Source organism: Pongo pygmaeus, chromosome 10, assembly GCF_028885625.2.
Source record: "Pongo pygmaeus isolate AG05252 chromosome 10, NHGRI_mPonPyg2-v2.0_pri, whole genome shotgun sequence".
NCBI lineage: Eukaryota > Metazoa > Chordata > Mammalia > Primates > Hominidae > Pongo > Pongo pygmaeus.
Window position 1 is genome coordinate 108,910,679 of NC_072383.2, and position 19,918 is coordinate 108,930,596.

Sequence of the window (19,918 nt, forward strand, 5' to 3'; positions counted from 1 at the left end):
ACTGGATAGAGACATAGAAATGCTTATCAAATTTGTATGTAACCTGAAGCTGGGACATATAGCTAAAGTACTTGAAATTGAAGATCTCAAAAGACTAGAACAGACCCTAAACATGGGTCTAGAGCATGAGAACATTCAAGTATACGCAGAAGTTCAGTGCCTGGGTTAAAAACAATCAACAGTGCAAGTGCACAATGAGATATACCGACTGTAGTTTATATAGAAAGGACTCTCTTTTGAGTTGACTGTTAGCACAAATCTACAGTGTGCAGGGGAAAAGATCCAGCACAAAGGTGGGCATGACAACTCCTCTGCAAGACCATGCCCAAACTTTGTTTTTTGTTTTTTTTTTTGGGATGGAGTCTTGCTCTGTTGCCCAGGCTGGAGTGCAGTTGCTATTACAGGAGCATGCCACCACACCCAACTAATTCTTGTATTTTTAGCAGAGACGGGGCTTCACCATGTTGGCCAGGCTGGTCTCAAACTCCTGACCTCATGTGGTCCACCCGTCTTGGCCCCCCAAAGTGTTGGGATTATAGGTGTGAGCCACCTCACCTGGCCCCATGCCCAGACTTTTGTATTCAGTGCTGGGTACCTCTAGAACTGGATGACAAAGTTGCTGAGGGATTACAAACTCATGATCTAGGAAGAAGCCGGGAAGAGACTTTTCTTTTTCCCTAGATGGAATCTTGCTTTGTCGCCCAGGCCGGAGTGCAGTGGCACAATCTCGGCTCACTGCAACCTCTGCCTCCCGGGTTCAAGCAATTCTTCCACCTCAGCCTCCAGAGTAGCTGGGATTACAGGCGCATGCCACCATGCCTGGCTAATTTTTGTATTTTTTTTTTAGTAGAGATGGGGTTTCACCATGTTGGCCAGGCTGGTCTCGAACTCCTGACCTTGTGATCTGCCCGCCTTGGCCTCCCAAAGTGCTGGGATTACAAGCGTGAGCCGCCGTGCCCAGCTGGGAAGAGACTTTTTAACACAGTAGATAGCTTGAAATACTCAAAGGGATCTCACACCAAAGAGGGATTAAATTCGTTTGGAATGGTTCCAGAGACCTAAACAAGATCCAATGTATAGATGAAGTTAGCCAATGGGAGGTGGATCCAGCCTAGAATGAGACTGCTTTAGTGATTAGAGCTGTCCAAATACAGAACGGACTGCCTTTTACAATCTCCACTGCTTTACAGGGAGCTGTAGAGCATTGGGAAGTTGGCTGGGGCCTCTTTTACAAGTCACTTATTTCCACCGTCCATTTCTGTCAGCTTGCCTTTTAGCAGCTTTTAAACCAGCTTACCTTTTAGCAGCTAATGTCCTCCTTTATTAATGCCTTTGAAGTTCTTTGATCAAATCATCCATCTTTCTGAATCACAGTTTCTGTTTTCTCTCCCTGTCCTCAATTGATTGAAGTGCCTGCAATCCTTGCTGAAAAATAGAGTATTTCTAAAACCTATTCTTACTTTTAAAAACCCTTCTTAACAAGAAGCAAGTATAACACGATGCATAAAATAAATTAAGCACAAGTTTATTTCTACATGAGAGAAACTAGATATTTCTGCCTTTGGGAGACTGCGTTTCTGATAAATTTTGGCAACCCATCAACAACAGTTTTCAGAGACACCAGCAGGTTGAGGAACCAAGAGTATAATTGTTATGATGATGTCTAAGGGGGCCAATTCTGGGCTTAAAATCACACTGTTTCAGCTTAAGGGAGTATTCCAGCCTCCAGTAAATAGAAAGCTTGCAGAGAACAGTCTAGGAGGGCAATGGCAACGTGGTAAAAGTACCAACGTGAACTTGAACCTTCCTTCTTTCTGAGAAACCTGTAATGCTGTCTAGCTTTGTTTTTGTCTGTTTGTTTTAAACTGACTACACTTCACAGTCATTCTCATGAGGCAGGTAGTTCAGAGAGGCCCTCTAGTTTATTTCACAAATTGGAAATCAATGAACTTGAGTTCACTGAAAATTTGCTGAGGCCCTCCTATTGGGGAGGCCCTTTGCAAGTTACTTATGGGCTAGGGATGGTGGGACTCATTCATTCATTCAAACAGCAGACATTTAATAAATGAGGAGCATAGACTAGGGACTGTTCTTTGTACTGAGGATGGACAAGATGGACAGGCCCTGTTCTTATGGAGCTTCTGTCCTAGAGCTCCATGAGACACTAGGAGACAGGCAGTTAACAGCTAAATCAAAATACAACATCACAAGTAAGCACTGTGAAGAAAACTGGCCGGGCACGGTGGCTCATACCTGTAATCCCAGCACTTTGGGAGGCCGAGGCAGGCAGATTACCTGAGGTCAGGAGTTCGAAGCCAGCCTGGCCAACATGGTGAAACCCCATCTCTACTAAAAATACAAAAATTAGGCAGGCATGGTGGCGTGCACCTGTAGTCCCAGCTACTTGGGAGGCGGAGGCACAAGAACTGCTTGAACCCAGGAGGCCGAGGTTGTGGTGAGTTGGGATTGTGCTGCTGTCCTCCAGCCTGGGTGACAGAGCCAGACTCTGTCTCAAAGCAAAAAAAAAAAAAGAAGAAAAGAAAACTGAAAAATGTGATGGAAGGTGAATTGCCGAGAGCAGCCACTTTTTTATTAATTAATTAATTAAATTTTTTTTTTTGAGACAGGGTCTCACTCTGTTGTTGCTCAGGCTGGAGTGCAGTGGCGTGATCACAGATCACTGCAGTCTTGACCTCCTGGGTTCAAGCCATCCTCCCTCTTTAGCCTTCTGAGTAGGTGGGACTAAAGGTGCAGGCCACCCCGCCCAGCTAATTTTTTTCTTTTTTTTTTAGTAGAGATGGAGTCTCGCTATACTGCCCAGGCTGGTCTCAAACTCCTGGGCTCAAGGGATCCTCCTGCCTCAGCCTCCCAAAATGCTGGGATTACAGACGTGAGCCACTGTGCCTGGGTAGCCACTTTAGACAGCAAAGACATCTCTGAGGAGGGGACATGTAAGCTGCGATCTGAATGGAAAGAGAACGACACAAGTGAAGAAGATCTGAGCGAAGAGCATTCCATACAAAGGCTGAGGTCAGGAACTCCTCCAGAAGCTCATAATTGCACCAGAGGTGCTTATAACCCCAAGCAGTGACGGTGGCACAGAATATTCAACATCAAATGCCTAAGCTAATTTCCAGGCTGAGAAAGGTAAACCATCCTTCTCCTGCCTGCAGTGCTTCTATCGGTCCTGAAAGAGACAGAGGAGGTAAGGGAGAAGAATTGGTAGGAAATGGTGCAGAGCTGGTCTCAAAGGGCAACAACAGCCAGCCCTCCATGACCACACGCCCACCGTGAAGTCACGTGCCCCTCTAGAAGAGGCTCTGATGCCGTGACCTAACCAGTCTCCACCTGGCTTCTCTCAGTGCGTTGCCATATAGTATAATTTTTGTTTGTTTGTTTCGTGTAGAGTTTTGTTGGTTCTTTTCCAAGTATCAATCAAAACTACATGCCAACCTCCACTCCTTGGAAATAATTAAATAACATGACGTGCCTGATTTTTTCAGCTGGTGATGCACTGTAATTTGCATCTGCTGAAAGAATTTATCGTAAGTCCTGAAGCCCAGCCACTTGAGACAACTGAGGTGATTTTTCTGCTCTGCTTTTGCTCATGTGGATGGTACGTTATTGTTAAACACAAAAGTGGACTAAATGCTTCATTCTGCAACCTACTCCGGGAAGAAAGCTGCTCTTCTTTGTGAAGCGAATATGTTCATGTTTTGTTCATGAATTCCATGCAATTTCCCATCCCCTTGTTAAGTAATGTAGTTTCTTTATATTGGCAAAATTCCCTTTATCTTGCTGTGACCTGCGCTTTGTCCTCCGGACCAGAGCAAATCATCTGTGGCTTAAGAGCAGGCTTTGGATTCAAGTCCCCTTGTCTCCTGTCGAGGGAAGTGAGTCTATGAAACGGCCTTCATCTGAAAGCCACAGCGAAGCACCTCCTAGCCCAAGTCTAGCTGCTGTGTGGCAGCTCCAGCGGCGTGACCTGTGACTGCCCTGCAGACACCTATCAAGCGCTGCGTGAGCTATTAATAATAAAATCAACTCTTCTCCCTCCTCCCGCGAGGGGGGTTCCCTCGTCAGGGCCCAGAACCCGCTGGGGAAGAATCGGGGCTGGCGTGCGAAGGAGCTGGCGGCAGGGGGTGTAGGATGCGGTGTTCCCGATGCGACAGATGAAGGATTTGGGTTGTGTGGGAAGTGAACTGCGGAATTCCTCCCCTTGGTTTCTGAGGGGGACTCTGAAGGAGACAGATTAGGATGCAGAGCGCAGCCCGGGCGACCGAGGGCGAGGAGGCGAGCCAAGGACACCAGCCCGAGCGCGCCTCGAGGACGCCCCGCGTGGACCGCGCTCCCAGCTCCTCGGCCTCGCCTTCCAGCCATCCGCCCACTGGCCCCAGAGCAGCGAGCCCACTGTGAGCGCCCCACCCTGCGTCTGCAGGTGGGTGGGTCAGAGAACCGCACGCACAGAAGAGGGTACCCAGCTTCCCCTCCGGCAGCCCCGGGGCCGCGGGGCGCGCGGCCTCGATCCGGGTTCCTAGGGGCGGCGCGCGGGAGGGGGCGGGGCCTGCGCGGCAGCGTGGGCGCCAGGCGCGCGGGAGGAGGGAGCCGGGGGGAGGGGGCGGGGCCGCGCCGCCCGCGCCGCGCTGGGCGCTCTCGGCCAATGAGCGGCGTCCACATGCCGCGGCGGCGGCGAGAGGGGAGGCAGCGGCCGATAAATGCTATTAGAGCAGCCGCCGCGGAGCCGTCCCCGACGCCACCTCCTTCTCTTTCGCCGCAGTTTCCTCTGCTGCTGTCGGGCGTGCGGAGCTGAGGGACCCGGGCGAGCGCGCCGCGCACCGCCCCGCCGGCTCGCCTCCCTCGCCGCGTTCCGCCCTCAGGGGTCAGCCGGGCGCCCCCTCCTCCGGCCCGGGCGGGGCCTCTGATCGCCTCAAGAGAGCGGGGAGGGGGCTCGGGGGCCGCGGCCTGCGCTCCCGGCGGGCGGCTGAGGGCGCGGGAGGCCCTCCTTTCTGGCGAGGGGAGGGAGGGTGGGTCAGGAGCCCCCCCACCCACCTTGCGGAGCTCGGGGCCGCGCGAGGGGCGGTTGTCTGGGGGAGGGGGCGCGGGGTGATTCAGCGCCCGGCGAGGCGGAAGCGGCCACAGGAGGAGGAGGAGGGGAGCACCCGTCTGCGCCTGGGCTCCGGGGGTGGCACGAGCCCGCGGCCCGAGTGCGAGGCGGAGGCGAGGAGGCCGCGGGGACGGGAGGCGAGGCCGGCCGGGCCCCCGAAGCCATGGAGAACGCGCACACAAAGACGGTGGAGGAGGTGCTGGGCCACTTCGGCGTCAACGAGAGTACGGGGCTGAGCCTGGAGCAGGTCAAGAAGCTTAAGGAGAGATGGGGCTCCAACGGTAGGTGCCGGGCGCTCGGCTGCAGGGGCCCGGCGCGGCCGGGAGAGCCAGGGAAGATGGCTGACCGGGCTCCACCTCGTGGGCTTAGGCTCCGCGCCCGCCGACAGCTGCGGGCGGAGGGTCGGGCCGGCGCGCCGGCCCCGCGAGGGAGAAAGGGGCTGCGGTCCTCGCCTCGCCTTCCCTGGACCTCCTCGCGTCTCGGGCCCTCGACCTTTTCGGCGCGCGAGGCTCGCAGGCTTCTCTCCAGCAGCAGCCGGCCCCGGTGGAGGGAGGGACGAGGCTTCTGCAGCTGGGTTGAGGCCGGCAAGACGTTTTCTCGTCCCCTGCCGATTTATGAGGAGTCGAGGTCGTTGGAAAGCCTCTGACCGTTCTTGTCCTACCCAAAGTTACACATCTGGCAGAAGTGGTGACATCGCTGACACCACTCCTAGGTTCAGGAGCCCGAAGTGATTTCACGCTTAGGGCTAGACCTCAGGCCATTGATTACAAAGAGTGCATGCTTCCTTGAGATATCTTTATAGTATGTCCTCTGCTAAAAAAAATCGGATATTCCCATAGCTAGGTCTGTGTTTTAAAGATACTGATGCTTAGAATTGTAGCAGTTGTTTTTAGAAAGACGAAGTGCTAAAATGTCTCTCTTTTTTTTTAACCTCCCTCTTGACACATTGCTTGGCGAATTTCTACATTCTACAGAGTTACCGGCTGAAGAAGGTAATCTTAACATGCTGTTGCTGTTTTTTTTTTCCTCTGTTGGTGTGCTGATGGTAAGATGACAGTTACATGTATTTGTTTCTTACAGGAAAAACCTTGCTGGAACTTGTGATTGAGCAGTTTGAAGACTTGCTAGTTAGGATTTTATTACTGGCAGCATGTATATCTTTTGTAAGTATAAAAAATTTATTTTCTTTCCCCCAAAAAGCTGAAAGTATTCCATAGATAAATCAGAAAACAAATGATGTCCATTGGGTGAAAACATATTTGGAGTTATAAGCTGTGTCTCCATGTTTAAAAACAATCTGTGCATTTTAAAATTACAAAACAAAACACTTGAAGCCATTGGTATTCAGAAAAGAGATGCCTGACATTTACAGTGTGGTTAGGAGTTGTCCCAGAGTGTGGCATGGTCTTAGAAATTCTTGTGGTTTATCAGCTTTAATATCAAAAAGTTCTTCACTGGGAAGCCTTTAATGTTTTGGGTTCTTCCATTGTTATCGTGTTGTAAGATCATACTAAGATGATGTTGGACTCTTTGTAGTCTGTAAATAGAACTTACAAAAGGAATATTCCAGTTGCTTTCCCTTCCTGGTAATGGCAAGGTGACAGTTGTTCCTGACGGTGACAAGAATGATGACGGCTGTGATGGCACCGTTGTTGACCAAATTTGGTCACTGACCTTTAGGGTGGTGTGTTTGTCTAAATTGGACCCCTGTCTGAAGTGATTCTTAGGTTGAAAGATCAAGGTTTAGTACAGTTGGTTCTAGATCTTAAAGGAAAAAAACCAGCATGGTGTTTTTTCTTGTTCTGTGTGTGCTTACCCACTTGAGTGCTATATGGTTGCTAAGAAACTAGTGAAACGCAAAGAACTACAGCAGAAAAAAGGTGTTGGGGTGGCAAGTATATTTCTAGGTTTTTAACTTTTTTTTAAATGTTCGGTATTAATTTTTTGTTGCATTTTTTTGGGGGGGCAGTAGACTGCTTGCCAGTTTTCCTAAAAATGATCATGAATAGGACACAGATGTTCCTAATCCTAATAGCATGAGATGCCTTTTATTCTTGAATTACGTTATTCTTACAAAAACCACGATAAGTGAAATTCACCCAGTGCAGTACTTCTTTCTAGTTAAAACAAAATTGATAAAACTTCACGGTTTCAGTTTTGTACATATATGTATGCAGGTCCCAGGGATCAGCCTCAGTCTTTGTGAGAACCATACCATAGAGGGCTATTTTGAGAACGAAATAAACAAAGCAGTGGGCATTTATTTAATTCAGATGAGGAAAAGATTAAATTTGTACCCATCTTTTAAGTAGATAGTGGCAGCAGGAAATAAATTTTTGAATAATTTTTACATAAGTCCTGCTATGAGACTTTATTATGCCGTATTGGCCAAGTATTGTGTAGCAATTAATAATTCAGTCCCCAAGAACCTTTTCTGTGGTTTTCGTTGATTAAAATGGGGACTTACATAGCAAACCATTCAGCATTCTGAGTCAATCACAATGTACCTCTGATATAATCTGTTTCTCCTTGATTGATTAAAAAATTTTCCCCCAGAAAATGGCTGCTGTTTTACCAATTAAGGGAAATGAGTAGAGGTGTCTGATTAACTATAGTTTATCAATACATTGTCATGGGGCAAAATAAATGATACATTTGGAGGTAGTGTAAGATTTGTATTTAACTGGGTACGTAATTCTGAAATAGTCTTAGCGTTGGCAGTTAAATAATGGGGTCCGATAAGGTCATTGGGAACTTCTTAGAAGTTAATCAGCTGACGTATACAAGCCAGAAGCAAAATATGTTTTTACTGAATTCTGTGTGTTACAAGTTGAAGCAGTGTGGGAAACCATGCCACTGGTGTTATTATTGGGGTTGCATTGGGTCTGTTTTTTGAGTGGCCAGTTTGAGTGACTTTATATTAGCATTTTAAATTAATGATGTGTGTGGGTTTTGTTTATTTTTTACTTTGAAGTAATTAGAGGCTTATAGTTTGTAAGCATTTCAAGCAGGTTTTTAAATAAATGCTTTAATTTTTTTTATAGGGTAGGGCCTTGGCTTTTTGGAGCATTATAGAGCTATATTTTGGAGTTGAAATTTGAGTTCTTTTTTGGTAACTGGAATTACTGCTCAGGAAATGAACTGTTACATTTTTATTTTATGAGTTGGTAAATAGCAAAAGAATAAGTGTTTAGGGAGTACTTCTATAGAATTAATTTGCTTTGGTTTGTTTGATCAAGGAATTGCAGATATAAGACCTGTTGTGTTGATTTTCTTCATGTGGGGTTGGGTACTGCAGCTGCATTGTCTTTAGTGTTTCATTCCTCCTGTCTTTATCTTTTAAAAGAAAGCACTGACACTCTTTTTGTGGCAGTTTATTCCTATTGATGTAACAGAAAAAACATGGTAGAATATTCAGGTTTTTTTGGAGAAGTGACTAGGCGATTCTTATATACATCATGCGTCGTCAAGTCATGCTCAAATTAAAAAGAATATTAGTGATTTATTTCAAATATCAAACTAAGTAGCAAACTGTTAACTATAGTTAATATTTTGCTGTGGCATACAATAGGAAGCTATGCTTGTGACCTGTAGGGATCTAGTTTAATCTGTAATATTGGCCAAAGTGTTTTTTTGAAACGGTCACTTGGATTGAAAGAAATAAGCTTCATCTCCCAGTGCATATGAACATTAGAAATTGCTTAATTTGACATTCAAGACCCCCCCTCTATCATTCACTTTATCTTTTCATTCTCTTGTTGATTACCAACTTTGCTCTAAATGTAACACATAGTATGGTTGCTTAACTGGAATGCCTGCCCTTTCTTCGCTTTTCCTGCTTTGTTATTTATTGAGCACCTGTCACAGACAGTGTGGATACAGTAGTGAATAAAATGGACAGAGACCCCTAACTGGAGGATAATACTGCTGAGAAAAATAAAGCAAGGGGGTTTGGATATCAGAGTATGTGAAAGGGGGTACAGTTTTCAAATTGGGTGGTCAGGAAAGTTCTTGAGGAAGGTGACATTTGCGAAAGGAACTGAAGGAGGTGGGCATTGGGGCCATGTTGGTCTCCCGTCTGTCTAAATCATAAAGTCGTAATTAATATGGTAATAATTTGCATAGGTTTCTCTACCTTCCACCCTCGTTTCCCGTGTCAGCTACTTAGATTGACCCTAAAATGCTAATAAAACTTTCTAGACTGTGGCACTTCTCAACCTTTAGGTTACATTTGACCATTTGCATGTGTGTGTCTCTTTTCTTCCTACTAGACCCCCTTGAAAAGCACACCTTATTTTTTAGAGTTAGTGCTTTTTTTTTTTTTTTTTTTTTAATGTAGAAGGAGTCTCATTCTTGTTGCCCGGGCTGGAGCGCAGTGGCGCAATCTCGGCTCACTGCAACCTCCACCTCCTGGGTTCAAGTGATTCTCCTGCCTCAGCCTCCTGAGTAGCTGGGATTACAGATGTCCACCACCACGCCCGGCTAATTTTTGCCTGGCTAATTTTTGTATTTTTAGTAGAGACGGGGTTTCCCTTTGTTGGCCAGGCTGGTCTCGAACTCCTGACCTCAGGTTATCGCCTGCCTCAGCCTTCCAAAGTGCTGGAATTACAGGTATGAACCACTGAGCCCGGCCTAAGTTTGTGCTTTTGATGTCACAAATACTTGGGTGAGCTTGTTTCAGTAGAATTTTCTGAAAATATATGAGATCTTTTTATTGTGATTTCTCAGAAGAGAATACTCAAAGTATTTGATACTGGATTTGTAGTGATTTTAATTTTCTTCTGTATCTTTTAATTTTTGATTTTAAAAATGGGTTAAGAAGGGCAAATTACTGATTGGTTTAACTAGTTTACTCAGAGCTTTTCTTAAAATAATGATTTGAAAGGCGGATTTAGTAGAGTACTTTTTAAAAAGAAGATTGTTTTCTCACGCCTGAAAACATTGAATGTTTTTACATAGCTTTATATCTAGATCAGAAGGGAACGAGTTCTAATTCATGCTTTTTTTTCCATTTTATTAATGACTGAAAGAATTGTTTCCTCACCCAGAAATTATCGTAACGTTTATTGGTAATTCTCTGTATCATTCTCGAAATGTTTAATTTCCATTTCCTCTTTTTTTTTAAAAAAAAAAACTTGATGTAAATTTCTTCATTTATTGAGCAATTGTTTGAGGGCCCAAAGGCACAGTGCAAGTTTCTGAGAATACTAGGAGCAAAATGTGCTTATGCTCTTTTTAAGCACTTTTTTTCTTTCGTTTTCTTTTTATGATACTAAGAGCTCTTCCTATTATCACAGTGTATAGATATCTGAGTCACAACATCATGACTGTCTCCCAGTTTACAGCAGAACGTGCTTTTTACCTTGGATTAAAATTTGCTTTATTTGGCCAGGTGCAGTGAGTGGCTCATGCCTGTAATCCCAGCACTTTGGGAGGCCGAGGTGGGTGGATCATTTGAGGTCAGGAGTTCGAGACCAGCCTGGCCAACATGGTGAAACCCCACCTGTACTAAAAATACAAAACTTAGCCAGGCATGGTGGTGGGTGCCTGTAATCCCAGCTACTCAGGAGGCTGAGGCAGGAGAATCGCTTGAACCCGGGAGGCAGATGTTGCAGTGAGCCGAGATTGCGCCACTGCACTCCAGCCTGAGTGACAAAGTGAGACTCCATCTCAGAAAAAAAAAATTTTTTTTTTGCTTTATTATACTTACCAGAAGTATAATGCAGTACAGAGTGTTGTACAGTATTTCAGTGCTGTACAGAGATTAATCTTGTGGATAATAATTGGGAGATGCTCTATCCCTACTCTATTTTAAACAGTTTAATGTAGTTGAGTGTTCATTAGCAAGTGGTTACTTTGAATAATACTGGCACATTTGAAGCATTGAACTTGTTTGATAATGTAAGTCCCAGAAGACAGGTATTATTGTATTTAGCGCAAAGCAAAGGGAAGAAGAAACACTGTTTATGTCCCAAACTATGGGGCAGTGGTCTTCTCTTTTACTTTTCTTTGCTGCTGTTCATGAAGCTTGTTACCTTTTTGCTGTCTTTTTTTTTGAGACGGAGTCCCGCTCTGTCGCCCAGATTGGAGTGCAGTGGCACGATCTTGGCTCACTGCAACCTCCACCTCGCAGCTTCAAGTGATTCTCCTGCCTCAGCCTCCCGAGTAGCTGGGATTACAGGCATGCGCCACCACGCCCGGCTAATTTTTTGTATTTTTAGTAGAGATGGGGTTTCTCCATGTTGACCAGGCTGGTCTCCAGCTCCTGGCCTTTGGTGATCTGCCTGCCTCGGCTTCCCAAAGTGCTGGGATTACAGACATGAGCCACCTCACCCAGCCCAGATAATCCTTTTTACACACTGTTTAAAATTTTCAATTTTCCTGGAGGATAGGGTCTCCTGTCGCCCAGCGGGTGAATGCAGTGGTGCGATTATAGCTCACTGCAGCCTCAGACACCTGGGCTGAAGCCTGATTCTTGAGCCTCCCAAGTAGCTGGGACTATAGGTGTGAGCCATCAGCTTTGCCCTTTTTTTTTTTTTTTTTTTTTTGAGACAAAGTCTCACTCTGTCACCTAGGTTGGAATATAGTAGTGGCACGATCATAGCTCATTATAACCTCAAACTCCTGGTTTCAAGCAATCTTCCCGAGTAGTCAGGACTACAGGTATGCCCTGCCATGCCCAACTAATTAAAAAAAAAATTTTTTTTATACAGATAGGGTCTCACTATGTTACTCAAGCTAGTGTCCAATTCCTGGCCTCAAGAGATTTTCCCAAAGCGTTAGGATCATAGGCATGCGCCACCTCACCCAGCTGAAACAGATAATTCTTTTTTTTTTTTTTTTCCTTGAGATGGAGTTTTGCTCTTGTCAGCCAGGCTGGAGTGCAATGGCGCGATCTTGGCTCGCTGTAACCTCTGCCTTCAGGGTTCAGGTGATCTCCTGTCTCAGCTTCCCCAGTAGCTGGGATTACAGGCGTCCGCCACCACACTCGGCTAATTTTTTGTATTTTAGTAGAGGTGGGGTTTCACCATGTTGGTCAGGCTGGTCTTGAACTCCTGACCTCAGGTGATCTGCCTACCTCAGCCTCCCAAAGTGCTGTGATTACAGGTGTGAGCCACTGCTCCTGGCTTGAAACAGATAATTCTTTATATTCAACCTGTTGTCAAAATTTTTAGAAACATTTTCCCAGTTCCTTGTATAAATATACTTTGTATAATATAACTTCTGGCAAACCATAATTATGAACTCACATTACTACAGTACTATAATACTGCAGTAAGGGATCTTGCATTTCAGTAATGTCACTCATCCAGTTTTCCTCCCCTTTCTCTTACCCCATCTCCCTCCCAGTCTCATGGATTCTTTTGTCAATCCTCTTTCTCCTTACACAAGGTAAGAGGTTTTCTTACCAATAGATCAGAACTGTGAAGGACTGCCCGACATGATTTGATATGGTTGTTCTTCATTTTGGGCTGTAGTATTTTAAAGTAGAGGTTTGCTCTGATGGTCCCATCACTGCTTGCCATTGTCTTTCCCTTTGCTCTAGCTATCAGGGGATGTTGCTTTAAGTTTGTTCCCCAGGCTTTACTGCCAAGAGGGAAATTCATACCCACTTTAACAAGGTGCGAAGCTTATCTTACAGTTGCTAATGCCTCACTGACCTTTTGGAAAGGTCATAGTTACTCTTCAAGTTGAGCGATTTTTCTCCCCCAAGAGCTAATTAAAGTTTCTTGTTTCTGATATGCTCTCCTTGGCATATGTTTGAAAGTCTAGTATCAGAGCAGCTGTGATCCTGCATCTTATCAAAATTTATAACTTCCTAGAGAAGTTTTCATTCTGGCATTATTCCTGGCCTTAACACTAGAACTCCCTGTTAAAAGCATATACAGTAACATTTATCATACTCATTCTGGTTTTCTGTTTGCCTTAGCTCACTGGACGTTGGTGGTGATTGGCATCAGTCAGGACTTGGTGGTCCTGGTGCCTCCTGTTTTTATTTTTATTTTTGTCCTGCTCGAACAGATATTTCTTATTCTTGCCTTCTTCTAATGAGTCATTTGGATTCATTATTGCCATAAATCATTTGGAGGAGTGTTTTCATGATTTACTAAGTAGATCTTTTAAAGAAGATTTTATTATGAAATATGCAAACATTTTAAGCAATTTTTTAATTAAAAAAAATTCGACCTCCAAGATTAAATCATTAGATGTGGTTAACACTGTTTATGGATTGGTAAGTTTCCACAAAAAGAGGTTTTTAAATTTTTAACCACATAGACCACTCTTTACCATATTCATTATTCTTAGTATTCATTGTGGTGAGTTCTCTCTTTTTACCACGTTTATAGTTGTTGGATTGAGAAGTACAATGTGACTCTTAATTTGTAGTTTTTAAATCTTAACAAGGTTACAGTTGTATGAGCTAAAAGTTTAAACCTCTGCCCCTTTTTCTTGGGGCAGTGTTCTGTAACCAGTTACATTTTTGGACTTAGGTTATCTCTGAAGTGCTGTGTTGCTGTATAGATGTCATATGGAAGATAACCTACAAAATACACTTCGGATCTCCCAACAGCTTTGCGGTTCTGAAACAGCCTTCAGTAGTACCACTAAAAAGAAACAGGGAATTAACTGGTTTTTTGTTTCTTTTATAGAGATGAGGGTCTCGCTATGTTGCCCAGGCTGGTCTCAAGCTCCTGGCATGAAACGATCCTCCTGCCTTGGCCTCCCAAAGTGCCGGGATTATAGGCATGAGCCACTGTTCCCAGCCTAGAATTAACAGTTTATATATGCTCTAAAATTTAAGTCAATGATCGAGTTGTTTATACTGTGGATTTATGTCACATGGATATTACTTGATATGAATAATAACCAAATGAACATGACTGTTAGATGATCACCTTTTACTTTAATCAAGAATTGAAGTTTTATTTTTTCTAAATAGATACATATAAAATGAATGGAATTTATTCCCTCTCCTCAGATTTTATTTGGATTCTAAAATGGAATTATTACATCAAAAGATAAGGTATTTTTAAGAAGTATAGTTGTTTTTTTGAGACTGAGTCTTACTCTAACACCCAGGCTGGTGTGCAGTGGTGCGATCTCAGCTCACTGCAACCTTTGCCTCCCAGGTTCAAGCGATTCTCCTGCCTCAGTTTCCCAACTAGCTAGGACTGCAGGTGTGCGACACCACACCTGGCTAATTTTTTGTGTTTCTAGTAGAGGTGGTTTCACCTCGTTGGCCAGGTTGGTCTCGAATTCCTGACCTCAGGCGATCTACCTGCCTCAGCCTCCCAAAGTGCTGGGATTACAGACTTGAACCAGCACACCCAGCCATGAAGTACAGTTTTTTGTTTGTTTTTTGAGTTTCACTTTTGTTGCCCAGGCTGGAGTGCAATGGTGCAATCTTGGCTCACCGCAACCTCTGCCTCCCGGGTTCAAGCAATTCTCCTGCCTCAGCCTCCTGAGTAGCTGGGATTACAGGCATGCACCACCACACACTGCTAATTTTGTAATTTTAGTAGAGATAGGGTTTCTTCGTGTTGGTCAGGCTGGTCTCGAGCTCCCAACCTCAGGTGATCCCCTCACCTTGGCCTCCCAAAGTGCCGGGATTACAGGCGTGAGCCATCGCACCCGGCTTTTTTTTTTTCTTGTTTTGAGACCGAGTCTTGCTCTGTTGCCCAGGCTGGAGTGCAGTGGCACGATCTCGGCTCACTGCCACCTCCGCCTCCTAGGTACAAGTGATTCTCTTGACTCAGCCTCCCCAGTAGCTGGGATTACTGACACACGCCACCATGCTCAGGTAATTTTTTTGTATTTTTAGTAGAGATGGGGTTTCGCCATGTCGGCCAGGCTGGTCTGGAACTCCTGACCTCGGGTGATCTGCCCACTTCAGCCTCCCAAAGTGTTGGGATTACAGGTGTGAGCCACTGTGCCCAGCTGAAGTATAGTTTTGACTTTCAAGAATTCTTATGAACAAGACATAGCCAGTTGTTTATATAATTGCATTTTCTACCATTTGTTTCTAGAGAAAGAAAATAGATTTTGTCTATCATAATCCCTTTAGTGCTAGCCACTTTTTTTTTTTTTTTTTTTTTTTTTTTGAGTTTTCGCTCTTGCTGCCCAGGCTGGAGTGCAATGGCATGCAGTACACTCACGGCTCAATGCAACCTCCGCCTCCCCAGGTTCAAGTAATTCTCTTGCCTCAGCCTCCTGAGTAGCTGGGATTACAGGCACCTACCACCATGTCCGGCTAATTTTTTGTATTTTTAGTAGAGATGGGGTTTCGCCATGTTGGGCAGGTTGGTCTGGAGCTCTTGACCTCAGGTGATCGCCTGCCTTGGCCTCCCAAAGTGCTGGGATTACAGGTCTGAGCCACCATGCTCGGCCAGTGCTAGCCACTTTTTTAAAAAGTGACATTAAGCCTAAAAAGACACATTCTAACGTGCCATTTCTCTTCTAGGTTTTGGCTTGGTTTGAAGAAGGTGAAGAAACAATTACAGCCTTTGTAGAACCTTTTGTAATTTTACTCATATTAGTAGCCAATGCAATTGTGGGTGTGTGGCAGGTAAGCAAAAATTCCTGTACTGCAAAATTTCAGTAAGTTATGTAAGTGATTAGGGCTATATTAATCTTTCTGTTATCTGGTTTTTCCTGATGTGTTGAGTAAAAATATGTCTGCGGGAAGTTCACATGTATTTTCCCTTTATTCCATTAATTAATTAATGTTTTCTGACACAGTCTCACTCTGTTGCCCAGGTTGGAGTGCAATGGTGTTGTCTCGGCTCACTGCAACCTCTTCCTCCCAGGTTCAGGTGGTTCTCGTGCCTCAGCCTCCCAAGTAGCTGGGACTACAGGCGTGCACCACCACGCCCAGCTCATTTTTGTATTTTTTGGTAGAGACAGGGTTTCACCATGTTGGCCAGGCTGGTCTTGAGCTCCTGACCTCGAGTGAGCCGCCCTCCTCAGCCTCCCAAAGTGTTGGGATTACAGACGTGAGCCACCATGCCCGGCCTATTAATTTAATTAATTGCAAATTTTTGACCTTAATGCATATAAACTTTGCAGTTAAGATTGCCCATTCTTCGCCAAGTGTGGTGGCACCATCCTGTAGTCTCAGCTACTCAGGAGGCTGAGGTGGGAGGGTTGCTTGAACCCAGGAGGTCAAGACTGCAGTGAGCCATGATCGTAACACTGCACTCCAGTCTGGGCGACAGAGCAACACTGTGTCTCAGAAAAAACATTGTTCATTCTTTACGGTAGCAAGGAATTAAAATGGGTGAGAGAAGCTGCTTAAGGAAATGAGAATGTGAGAACCATTATCTATCTTTATGTCTCCTAGTTGCTTCCTGTGACAAACTTTAAAAGCTACACGTCATGTTTATTCTCCTTGGGTTTTTTGGTAGGTTTAGCTATAGAAATTGTTTCCCCTTCAGTGTTTACTACAGACTCTGAGACTTAAAATTCATGTTAAGTGTTCATCTTTTAGGTATTTGATGGATATAATCACCCCTTTGAGGACTGAAGTAGACCTTTTGTTTTTGTTTTTGTTTTGAGACCAATTCTCTGTCGCCCAGGCAGGAGTGCAGTGGCACGATCTCGGCTCACTGCAGCCTCCACCTCCCAGGTTCAAGCAATTCTGCCTCAGCCTCCTTGAGTAGCTGGGATTACAGGCACCTGACACCACACCCAGCTAATTTTTGTATTTTTAGTAGAGACGGGGTTTCACCATGTTGGTCAGGCTGGTCTCGAACCCCTGACCTCGTGATCCACCCCCCTCGGCCTCCCAAAGTGCTGGGATTACAGGCGTGAGACACCACGCCTGGCCTTTTTTTTTTTTTTTTTTTTTTTTGACCGACTTTCACTCTTGTTGCCCAGGCTGGAGTGCAATGGTGCAGTCTTGGCTCACTGCAACCTCCACCTCCCGGGATCAAGCGATTCTCCTGTCTCACTCTCCCGGGTAGCTGGGATTACAGGCACGTGCCACCATGCCCAGCTAACTTTTGTATTTTTAATAGAGATGGGGTTTCATTTTATTGGTCAGGCTGGTCTCAAACTCCTGACCTCAGATGATTCCCCCCGCCTTGGCCTCCCAAAGTGCTAGGATTACATGCGTGAGCCACCACGCCCGACACATCTTATAAACATACATAGTCCTGTTAAAATTGTAAACTTCTAATCTTTACCAATAAATGTTAATGATCTTTATGTGGTAGGTTCATAGAAAGATGGCCTACTTAGAAATTCGTAATTGTGCCATATATATATATATATATATATTTTTTTTAAGATGGAGTCTTGCTCTGTTGCCCAGGCTGGAGTGCAGTGGTGCAATTTCAGCTCACTGCAACCTCCGTCTCGTGGGTTTGAGCAATTCTCCTGCCTCAGCTTCCCGAGTAGCTGGGATTATAGGTTATAGGTGCCTGCCACCATGCCTGACGGTTTTTTTGTTTTTTTTTTTTTTTTTTTTTTTTGAGACAGAGTCTCACTCTGTCACCCAGGCTGGAGTGCAGTGGCACGATCTTGGCTCACTGCAAGCTCCGCCTCCCGGGCTCACGCCATTCTCCTGTCTCAGCCTCCAGAATAGCTGGGATTACAGGTGCCCACCACCATGCCCAGCTAATTTTTTGTATTTTTAATAGAGATGGGGTTTCACTGTGTTAGCCAGGATGGTCTCGATCTCCTGACCTCGTGATCTGCCTGCCTCGGCCTCCCAGAGTGCTGGGATTACAGGCGTGAGCCACCACGTCCGCCTTTTTTTTATTTTTAGTATAGACGGGGTTTCACCATGTTAGCCAGGATGATCTCGATCTCCTGACCTTGTGATCCGCCTGCCTCGGCCTCCCAAAGTGCTGGGATTACAGGTGTGAGCCACCGCACCTGGCCGCCTTCTTATGTTTTTCTCAAAAAAATTATATTACATGCCTGTAGTATCAGCAGTTTGGGAAGCTGAGGCAGGTGAATCAGTTAAGGTCAGGAGGTCAAGACCAGCCTGGCCAACATGGCGAGTCCCCGTCTCTACTAAAAATACAGAAAGTTAGCTGGGTATGGTAGCATGCGCCCCCAGCTACTTGGGAGGCTGAGGCAGGGCTTGAACCTAGGGGGCGGAGTTTGCAGCGAGCCGAGATCATGCCACTGCACTCCAGCCTGGGCGACAGAGCTAGACTTCGTCTCAGAAAAAAAAGATTTGAGTTTTTTAAAAAAGAACATTCTTAAGTCTTTAGTATACTGAATGGTATGAGCAGCAATAGAGGGTTGTGGCCTTCTGAAAGTAAAGAAAATTATGACAGTGTAAGGTAGTATGGGGGGCATACTCTTTTATTTCTGACCAGTGTCATCAAGGAGGGCTTTCTTTTTTTTAAGACGGAGTCTCGCTGTGTCATCCAGGCTGGAGTGCAGTGGCACGATCTCGGCTCACTGCAGCCTCCGCCTCCCGGACTCGAGATTCTCCCACCTCAGTCTCCCAAGTAGCTGGGATTACAGGCGCGCACCACCACGCCTGTTTAATTTTTTGTATTTTTAGTAGAGACAGAGTTTCACCACGTTGGCCAGGCTGGTCTCGCACTCCCAACCTCAGGCAATCCGCCCACCTCAGCTTCCCAAAGTGCCGGGATTACAGGCGTGAGCCACCATGCCCAGCCTTTTCATTGATTGTAATTGTCATCTTTGTCCTCAGGGTCAGAGATAATTTATCTTTTTTTTTCCCCCAAGACAGCTTCACTCTTGCCCAGGCTGGAGTGCAGTGTCATAATCACAGCTCACTCCAATCTCTGCCTCGCAGGCTTAGTGATCCTCCCACCTCAGCCTCCTGAGCAGCTGAGACTACAGGTGCATGGCACCACGTCAGGATAATTTTTGCATTTTTCGTAGAGACACTGTCTCATTATGTTCAGCCCAGGCTGGTCTGGAACTCTTGGGCTCAAGCGATCCTCTTACCTCAGCCTCCCAAAAGTGCTGGGATTACAGGCATGAGCTACTGTGCTCAGCTGATAATTTAAGCGTATGCAAAATACAGTGCTCATGGGATATTTGTTTAACCTTGAGCAGTCCAGTTAAATTCCACCCAACATGATCTTGAAGGGTAAGAATGTCTGATATGAGATTGAAATTAACTTTATCATGAATTTCCCAATTAAGATTTTTTAATACTTTTCCTGGGGTATATACATCAAAACTGAGGTACAGGTGTTACCAGCTTTCATCTTTGTGTCATTTGATTCTCTTTAGGCTGGTTTGAGTCTACAACTTCCATTCTGAAATCGGGAAGAAAATTACTGTGACTACTAACGGTTGATAGTTCATATATGATGTCATGAGAAATATATAGCTTGGGACTGGCAGTGCTATGATGAGAGTCCAGCCATTCATTGGTCTTTACAACTGGAGGGATAGTTCTTAGAATTTGTGAGAGATATTCATCACTCATAACATTTACTGTGTGCCCAAACACAATCTAAGCATGTTACATATGACTTCTTATCCTCACAAACCTTGAGGTAGGAACTGTTAGTGTTGTCATTTTATAGACAGTAAACTTGTGTGTTGTGTAACCTCTCTACAGTGACATAGCTGTTAAGAGCCTGTATTGAACCTGGGCAGCTTAGCCCAGAGTTGGGTTGGGTTGGGTTGGTTTTTTTTTTTTTTTTTTGATGGAGTCTCTCTCTCTTGCCCAGGCTGGAGTGCAGTGGCAGGATCTCGTCTCACTGCAGCCTCCGCCTCTCGGGTTCAAGCGATTCTTCTGCCTCAGCCTCCCAAGCCCAGACTATTAAGCTGTACTGCCTCTCACGAGACAGAATTGATTTTAAATGGCAGGGG

General features: G+C 45.2%; 1 protein-coding gene across 3 annotated transcripts in view; it reads left to right on the top strand.

The window, feature by feature from the left end:
• Nucleotides 1-5,007: 5,007 nt before the first annotated feature.
• The window catches only part of ATP2A2 (ATPase sarcoplasmic/endoplasmic reticulum Ca2+ transporting 2), a 69,509-nt gene continuing 54,598 nt past the window's right edge, over nucleotides 5,008-19,918 (top strand). For all 3 annotated transcript variants that reach the window (XM_054443886.2, XM_054443884.2, XM_054443883.2), the window contains exons 1-4: nucleotides 5,008-5,385; nucleotides 6,079-6,096; nucleotides 6,185-6,267; nucleotides 15,567-15,671. In XM_054443886.2, the coding sequence (XP_054299861.1) occupies nucleotides 5,268-5,385; nucleotides 6,079-6,096; nucleotides 6,185-6,267; nucleotides 15,567-15,671 (324 nt within the window). In that variant the 5' untranslated portion in view covers nucleotides 5,008-5,267. The remainder of the gene's footprint in view (nucleotides 5,386-6,078; nucleotides 6,097-6,184; nucleotides 6,268-15,566; nucleotides 15,672-19,918) is intronic.